Below are 8,782 nucleotides of genomic sequence, written 5' to 3'. Positions count from 1 at the left end.
GTGTCGTCCTATTGTTGACCAACCAAAAAGGAGTTGGGTAGACCCGCCATGCATAAGAAAAATGGGGTTAAAATTCAAGCTTGTCCTATATATGCTCAGGTTGATGGTCTATTGGCATATCAAAGACAAAAAAATGTAGAAAAAAATAAAATAATAAATATATTAATTATTTTAATTAATTTTTATCATTTATAAATATTAAATAACAAATACTTATTAAAAATTGAATGTATTACATTAAATTTCGAATAATTATTTATTTAGAGAAAAAATAAATAAAATAAAAATTAATAATATATGTATAAAATATCAAAATAAATATTAAAAAAAATGTTAACAAGTTGGTCCGTCCGATTTTTTGATGAGTAAAAAATGGAGTGGATTAAAGTGGGTTGACAGGTTGAAAATCTCCGTATAACTCAAAAAAAAAAGTTGATTGACGGATTGACTGGTCGGATTAAATCCATTTTGTCACTCTTACTCCACACTTATAAAGAAAATGTGATTAAGATTATCCAATTATTTAAATAAGGATAAAAATTTCATTTAACATTATCTAATTAAAAATAAGTAAATTGTTTTTAAAAATGAGGATATATGTATTATTTGACATTTTTTAATATAAATTATTTTATTACAATTATTGTAACTATCAAATTTTGTTGTACACAGGTGGCATAACATGGGTCGCCAAGCCACGCAAGAAGATGCTCATGGTGTGTCTGTGATTATGTAGAAGAGAATGGAAGAAAAGAGGGAAAAAAATATATGAATTAAAAAAAAATGTGAAATCCACTTTTATTTCTTAAAAATTACTCCTCATTTCGTCTCTTTTATACTCAAGCAAAGGGTTAAGGACTTCAAAGAAAAGAAAAGAAAAGAAAAGAAAAAAAAAAAAAGGAACCATTTGGAAAATGAAAAAGTGGGTGGGTTTGTGACAGTCAAGAAGACCATTTTGAACAATTCAGGCAGCGTCGGTATCGTTCCGCTAGGGTTTTGGAAGAACAATGGCTGCTGCTGCTTCTCCAGTTCTCCCTCAGGAACTCATAGTCGAAATCCTGTCATGGCTTCCAGTGAAGCCTCTAATGCGATTCAGGTGCGTTTCCAAGGCTTGGTATTCCCTCATTTTCCACCCTTCATTCATCAAATTGCACCTTCAAAGGCTACCCAAGAACACCCATGTCCTGTTAACTTTCGATAATTACGAATGCGTAACCTGTTTCACACCCTGCTCTATTCGCCGTTTACTTGAGAACCCATCATCCACTGTCATCGATGGTTGCCACCGATTCAAGTACTACAACTTCGTCTTCGGTGTCTGCAATGGGTTGGTTTGCTTGTTTGATTCTTCTCACAAAGATGGATTCGAAGAATACCGCATCCGGATTTGGAACCCGGCCACAAGGATCATGTCCGAAGATTTTCCGCGCTTACGTCTCCATTCAAACGATTGTAAAGTTGTGAATTATCGTCGTGCTTGTGAGTACACAAAGTTTGGGTTTGGATATGATGATTTGAGTGACACTTATAAGGTTGTGGTAATTCTCTTGTATGGTAAATCACAGCAAAGGGAGGTTAGAGTTCGCTGCTTGGGTGACCCTTGTTGGAGAAAGATTTTAACTTGCCCTGCTTTTCCCATTCTAAAACAACAACTTTGTGGACAATTTGTGGATGACACTGTTAACTGGCTAGCGCTTCGCAGGCCAGGTTCTGATTACCAATGGGAAACCGTTGCTATCAATGAGTTAGTGATTTTTTCGTATGATCTGAAGAAAGAGACATATGGATATGTGTTGATGCCTGATGGTCTTTCTGAAGTTCCTGTTGTTGAGCCTTGTCTTGGGGTTTTGAAGGGTTGCCTGTGTCTTTCTCATGATCAGAGAAGAACCCATTTTGTTGTTTGGCTGACGAGGGAATTTGGAGTTGAAAGGTCTTGGACTCGATTACTGAATGTAAGTTATGAACATTTTCGTAATCATGGCTGTCCACCTTATTATAGATTTGTGACACCTTTGTGTATGTCTGAAAACGAAGACGTTCTGTTGCTGGCAAACGATGAAGGTTCTGAGTTTGTTTTTTATAATCTGAGAGATAATAGAATAGACCGAATTCAAGATTTTGATTCCTACAAGTTTTCATTTCTCTCTCATGATTATGTTCCAAGCTTGGTTTTGCCATATAAAAATTAAGGTATACCGCATTTGCTTATTTTGATTTATCTTAAATTATGTAAGTGGTTTCAAGGCTTCTATGGTGACATTGGGAACTCCTTGCTCTTGTTAGGGGATCATTGCTGGCCTGGGATTTGGGGTTCCAAGAGGTGGTCTGCATTTCTGTTTCCGACTCCAGCAATGACATCTCCCTCATCACACAACCTTTTGTGTGTTTTCACCGTTATGCTGCTATTATCGCTTGTGTTAAGTAACTAGCAAGTAGGCCTTGGAACCTGCAGGTTGGTCGTTTTCTCTGGGAGGGAAATCAGTGCGTGGACAAGATGGCTAAACTTGGGCTGAACTCTGGGGTGGGTTTTCAGCTGGTTGAGTCTCCCCCACAGGATTTGAAGCCTCTCTTAATGGCAGATGCCCTGGGAGTTGAATTCCTGGTATTGTAGTTTGTCTTTTTCTTTCTTCCGTTTTGCTTTTATCTCAATGTACTAATAAAAAAAAGAGTCTTGCCATTTACTATATGGACAAGACAGGGCATGAATAACTTTGGTAGTTACTTAGTTTTTGTTGTAAATGCTGATATATAAATGTGAATGTGAATCTACTACTGGTTTTCTTTTGATTTTTCAATGATATCTGTTATGGTGAAAATTTGATTCATGAATCAGTATTTGTGATGGTACATTAGTCTCAAAAACATGAGTTTTTAGTGGGAACGTGGTTTAATGTATACCACTGTTTGATTAATGATAATTTTCTGCATAATATCTTGGATAGGAATAGCATTGATGATAATTTGAAAGGAACTAATCGTTAATTCTATGTTGGAGGTTATAATTTGTGTGGTGTTGTGATTGACTCCTCATGTTTCCTCCTCTTTCCTTCTTTTCTTTGAACCAAACACAAGTATGGGAGAAATTTTCAACTCCTAATAAAGATTTCTAATCACTGGATTTTTACCCCAATGAGTCTACAACTTATGAATCCTTAAAAGCTGTCCACTGTCATGGTTAATCTGTGTCTCTGTGTTAGTAAAATTGAAAACAGGAATAAGAAAAACCATTCTCACTGTCACAGTTAATCTGTGTGTCTGTGTTAGTAAAATTGAGAACAGGAAGAAGGAAAATCATTCTCACTGTCACAGTTAATCTGTGTGTCTGTGTTAGTAAAATTGAAAACAGGAAGAAGGAAAAGCATCCTTATGCTATACTCTCCCATTTAATGCCTTGTGTAAGATCTTCTACCCAATTTTGTTTCCCTTTCCAATGGCAAACTCAATTCTTCTTACTTAACAAGAATTCATGAACTGTCCAAGGTTTGGAACTGAGCAACCTTCCTTGTTCTTAAGTCTATTCAGTCGTGTATAGTTTGAGTTAGGGGAGTATGTCCTTTATTCTCTTTAAGAGTTTATGGTAGTGGCAAATTTCTAGTGAAAGAAATGAGAAATGCTAAAACGTCCGAAGTAAAGAGTGTCTGAATCATCTTCCGATCCATTGAAAATTTAACACCTGTCAATGAGATTACTATAAACTATTCATTTAAATAAACATTTAAAAAAAATTAAAATTTTAACTCTTTCCAATCCTACCCCTTCCCACACATGGTCCACCCCACCCCACCTCTCATCGTCTCATACATTCAGATCAGATCTCTCACAAAGCGTCTCACATCTTGATCTTGTGGGACTAGCTGGGAGAGAGAATCATGAGGCCATGGGATCTGGCAGCCAGGTTGTGCCATTGGAGGCATAGTTGAGCATGCGGTGAAGAGGAAGCGTTTTGGAGGAAGAGGAGAAGATGAAGGAGGGGATCAGAGAGTTGTGATTATGACACGGAAAGGTTTTGTGCAAGAGAAGACACACACAAAGGGTCAGAAGCATTAAAGGAAAGCGAGAGAGAAGGGAAAGGGTCTCTCTCTCACTTGCAGCTCCCAAACGGTTAGATAGCCCAACCTGGTGGTTGCTTTCGGATCACAATGTTCTCAAAAGTTCAGTCATATGCTGTTTCGAATGAACGGAGCTTCCTTCCCCGGAGTGGTTTCCTATCGGGCTGCTTAAATTCCTTAAATTAAGATCGATTAGCTTAACAGACTAAGACACACCCATCAAACACTCAAAGGAAAATTAGAATTGTGCCGTGTTCAAGCATTCCACCTCTGAACTTCTTCATCCTTCTTGTTACACATCTTAAATGTGTGTTTTGGATTAAGATTTATCAAAAATTGTACAACCTTAGATATTAAGCAAAACACATTTAGTTCTTGTTCCTGATTGCTAGAATTCTGCGAAAGGGGTAGAATTCTTGTCTCTGATAATATTGGTTATTCAGTTTGGGGAATTAGTTTCTTTGCAAAATTAATTGGATTTTTTTAGAAGCAAATTTAATTGAAATATGTTTATTCACTTTCATGTGATGGGCATGTAGTATAACTTTGGAAGTAAAAAAGAAAAGATTGTAAAGAATGTTTTGTGTTCTATGTCCTGTGTGTTACAAGTATTCAACATCAAAATGCCCAACCCAAGAGGCTTCGACAAAATATCTATCTCTGCCATAAGCGCTACTGCTTAGGGGCTTCTTCGACAGTGTCGAAGGTCGAGTCAGGTGTGGTATTTTGGAAACTACAAGTGAGGCCGCAGTCTCAAGTTATGCCGTTCTATAGCAAAATCATTCTTGCATATGGGATTAAAGGGGTTGTAAGGTTGTTTGTCCCAAGTCTTTTTTTTTTTTTTTAAAAAAAAATCAATTGACGTTTTGAAGAATTTTGCAATGGTTGAATATCTTCTGACCTCTGCAAAGAATACATTTTCCGTTTTGTTTTATTGATGATGTTGGATTAATGAGAAAAAAATGTCTTTCAAGGTTGAATTTGAATTGATGGTTACTTCAATGTAATAATTTTAAAATAAGTCTTACCTATATAATTTATGTATTGTTTAGTGATGAAATATCATGTGAATTATATTTTCAACCAATCAAATTTGAATTTTTTATTTTACCATTCAAGCATGAGGATTTTATAGTAAATTTTTTTATTTTTTTAGTTTATAAAAAGACCACCTTATCCTTAATCTTCTTAATTTAATTCCTAATTTTCTAATCTTGTAACTGGTAGCCTTCATTCCATTCTCGATGTTACCTTGCCAATCGTCACCATCCACGTGCCTCCTACCTCGCCAGCAACGACAGTAGTCCTACATCGCCACCAACCACGGTCCACGACACACCGCAGTTCCTCTGCTTCTCCATAATCTTTCTAGATTTGTGTTTCAAGTGGAAGATACGGAACGCTGTCAGCGCAATCCTATTCCACACCGTCCGGTAACAATAGAAGCAACACACTGCTCTACACGCACGTGATTGCGTTCCCGCTCTACAAGTTGGAGACAATAACCAAGAGCTTTTGTGGTGACTAACATCCTCGGCGAGGGAGGCTTCGGCACCATCTACATTGAGGAGAACGTCAGAGTCAGATTCAAATCGCTCCCTGTTGCGGACAAAGTTTTGAACAAAGATGCTTGTGCGTTTTTGCCTGATTTTTTCTTTTTTTTTTTTACTTTATTTGTTTATTTAATTTGTGGGTTTTTTTTTTTTTTTTTGTGTGTGTGGTGTGGATGGAGGTGAATGTTCTAGGGCAGGTGAGGCATCATATGATAATAATGGTTATAAAGTATTTGGGACTAAAATTAAGATATACTTTATTTATTTTGATAAAAAAAAAAAAACGAACCCATCAAGTTCGAACATTGACATAGAGATGATTTATTAAAGAATCTACCACATCTCTAGTATTAAGTCCTACAGAAACAATTTTATTTATCATCATATGCTGAAATTCGTTCTATTTTTTTTACTTATTTTTTAATTATTTTTTTATTCCCATGTGCTATATTGTATACATCTAATATGACCCTTTGGGAGGAATTTTTCACCCAAACAATACAAATAAAATAAAAAAGTATTCAAATAATACACCTTAAAAATGATTTACATCAATAATATAAATTACTATTCATGGTCTCACCTTTTTTTTTTCATAGTTAAGAAATTGGTTCTCCAAGAATCGATTTTTTATCTGCCATTTTTTTAGAACACGAACCGACTTCTAAACATTCATTTGTTTCTTTTTTTTTTTAACATGATCATGAAAAAATATTCTTATCTTTTTATTTGTTTTAAATTTTTTTCTTATGCTTTTTTTATAAATTTATATATATTAATTTATAAAAAAAAATTATTTTGCATATGGTGTTAGTTAATTTTATATTAATTTTTTTGTTTAAAACATTTTGAAACCTTTCTTTTAAATTAATTTATTTTAACGAAAACACTTGTAATCCATTTTTATCAAATATTAATTTTAAAAAATAATTAATCCTTAAATGAAACATTTAGAATAGGTGGCATAATTTGAAATTCAACGTATCTTAGAAAAAGAAAAAAAAAAGATGAAATCGAATTTATTTAGATTGAAGAAGACAAAAAAAAAAAAACTTAGATAAATAAAGAAAGTTTATTTAGAATAGGTGACTTTTTTGCACTAGATTGAAGAAGACGAAAAAAATAAACAATTGTTCATGTTTTATCGATCAAATTTTAGTGTAGTCCATGAATATACATTGTGGGTTAAATATAAATTTTATTAACAATAAATTAATTTTAATCTTTTATAGAAAGATTAAAATATTTTTAAAAAATGGAAATGAAAAGAAAATGGAAATCCACTCTAGAAAAATATATTTCAACCATACAATATGTAGAAGCAAGCTTCATGATGATGAACCAAGCAATTTTGATGATGCCAAAAGCCCAAGTGATTGATTCAAGATTGATTCAAGAATTCAAGATCAAGCATGAAGAATCCAATCCAAGATTAAAGAGAAGAAATCAAGAAGCAACAAGTCAAGACTTCATATAGGATAAGTTTTAAAAGATTTTTTCAAAAATCAAATAGCAAAGTTTTGTTTTACAAAAGAATTTTCTAAAGTTACTAGAGTGATTACTCTCTGATAATCGATTACCAATTGATAGTAATCGATTACTAGTGACTAGACTGGTTTTCAAAATGTTTTCAAATGATTTGTAACGTTCCAAAATGATTTTCAAATAGTATAATCGATTACACTATATTAGTAATCGATTACAAGTGAATCTGAACGTTGGAATTCAAATCCAATTGTGAAGAGTCACAACTTTTCATAAAATACATTGTATAATCAATTATACCATTGTGGTAATCGATTACCAGTGAATAGTTTTGAAGAAAAAGTTAAAAGTTATAACTCTTAACATGATTTTCTCAAAAGTCATAATTCTTCCAATGATTTTATTGACCAGACATGAAGAGTCTATAAAAGCAAGACCTTGGCACGCATTTTACAAGCATCCAAAAGCACATATCTCTTTCAAATCTTTTTTGACCATTGCCCATTGTCTTTCTTTGCAAAAACTCTTGCCAAAAAGCTTTCTAAACTTCGGTTTCAAAACTTTGTTTTTCTGCAAGTGGAAATTCTGCAAAAAAACAAAAGTGTGCTATCTTTTCTTCCTTTTTCCTCTTGCCAAAAGATTCAAAGGACTAACCGCCTGAGAATTCTTTTGATTCTTCCTTCTTCCTCTTGCCAAAAGATTCAAAGGACTAACCGTCTGAGAATTCTTTTGATTCTTCCTCTTCCCTTTGAACAAAAGATTTCAAAGAACTAACCGCCTGAGATATCTTTTATTTCCCCTTACAAAGATTCAAGGGACTAACCGCATAAGAATTCTTTGTCTTAACACATTGGAGCGTACATCCTTTGTGGTACAAGTAGAGCGTACATCTACTTGGGTTGTAATACTGAGAACAAGAGAGGGTACATCTGTTGTGGATCAGTTCAAGTGGAGCGTACATCCACTTGGTTGTTCAAAGAGAACAAATCTTTGCTTGTAAAGGATTTTACAAGGTTATTGGAAATCTCAAGAACCGGTGGTTGCTTGGGGACTGGACGTAGGCACGGGTTGTGGTCGAACTAGTATAAATCTTGTGTTTGCTTTTTCATCCCTACACTCTTTATTTTTCCGCTGTGCACTTTTTATTTCCGCTTTACTTTTGTCTAAGTTATTGTTTCTGTTCTTTACTTTCTCATAACTTAGTAGTAAAGCCTAATTGAATCTAGTAACATTAAGAAGGATAAATTTTTAATTAGTCAAGACACGTTCATAATTAATTCAACCCCCCTTCTTAATTATTCCGAGGCCACTTGATCCAACACAATAGTTTTAATTTTTTCATTTTATTTTCATTTTAAAAAATTGTGGATATAGTGCTATTTTGCATGATTGAAGAAGAAGAAAAAACTTAGGTAAATGTCATAATCCTCTGGGACTAATACGATTAAAATAGATCATCTTAAAAAAAGGTAACAATAGAATTCTAACAACGAATTGCAAGTTTATTCTAAAAAAGTAGTAACAACTAGTTTGGGCAATGACTACACATAATCATCACCATCAGAGCAATGATCTTAGCAGTTGTTCTTGGTTTCCTTGGTTTGTGCATTAGGGCAATGATTTCATCTAGAGAACGCTCAAAAGTTGCATTTAACTCAATTAGACCTTTGATACTAAATTCTGAATAGATAAAAA

General features: G+C 33.9%; 1 protein-coding gene across 2 annotated transcripts; it reads left to right on the top strand.

Moving 5' to 3' along the window:
- The first annotated feature begins 751 nt into the window (after window positions 1-751).
- On the top strand, window positions 752-5,909 carry LOC100812622 (F-box/kelch-repeat protein At3g23880). 2 transcript variants are annotated; one of them, XR_005892467.1, is made up of 3 exons: window positions 752-2,190; window positions 2,284-2,602; window positions 5,277-5,909. XR_005892467.1 is itself a non-coding variant. In XM_006585786.4 (2 exons), the coding sequence occupies exon 1, from the start codon at window positions 1,008-1,010 to the stop codon at window positions 2,187-2,189; it is 1,182 nt and encodes a 393-aa protein (XP_006585849.1). In that variant the 5' UTR covers window positions 752-1,007; the 3' UTR covers window position 2,190; window positions 2,284-2,795. The 2 variants fall into 2 exon arrangements, 1 of the variants encoding a protein (XP_006585849.1); XM_006585786.4 differs by lacking the exon at window positions 5,277-5,909 and having other exon boundaries at window positions 2,284-2,795.
- Window positions 5,910-8,782: the final 2,873 nt, after the last annotated feature.

Source organism: Glycine max, chromosome 8, assembly GCF_000004515.6.
Source record: "Glycine max cultivar Williams 82 chromosome 8, Glycine_max_v4.0, whole genome shotgun sequence".
In the NCBI taxonomy this organism is placed as follows: domain Eukaryota; kingdom Viridiplantae; phylum Streptophyta; class Magnoliopsida; order Fabales; family Fabaceae; genus Glycine; species Glycine max.
Note: the sequence above shows the minus strand (reverse complement) of the source record. Positions and strands in the feature narration are given on the sequence as shown.

Excerpts from the sequence above, each read along its gene's own strand:
- LOC100812622 (XM_006585786.4), top strand. The coding sequence starts at position 1,008 with ATGGCTGCTGCTGCTTCTCCAGTTCTCCCTCAGGAACTCATAGTCGAA.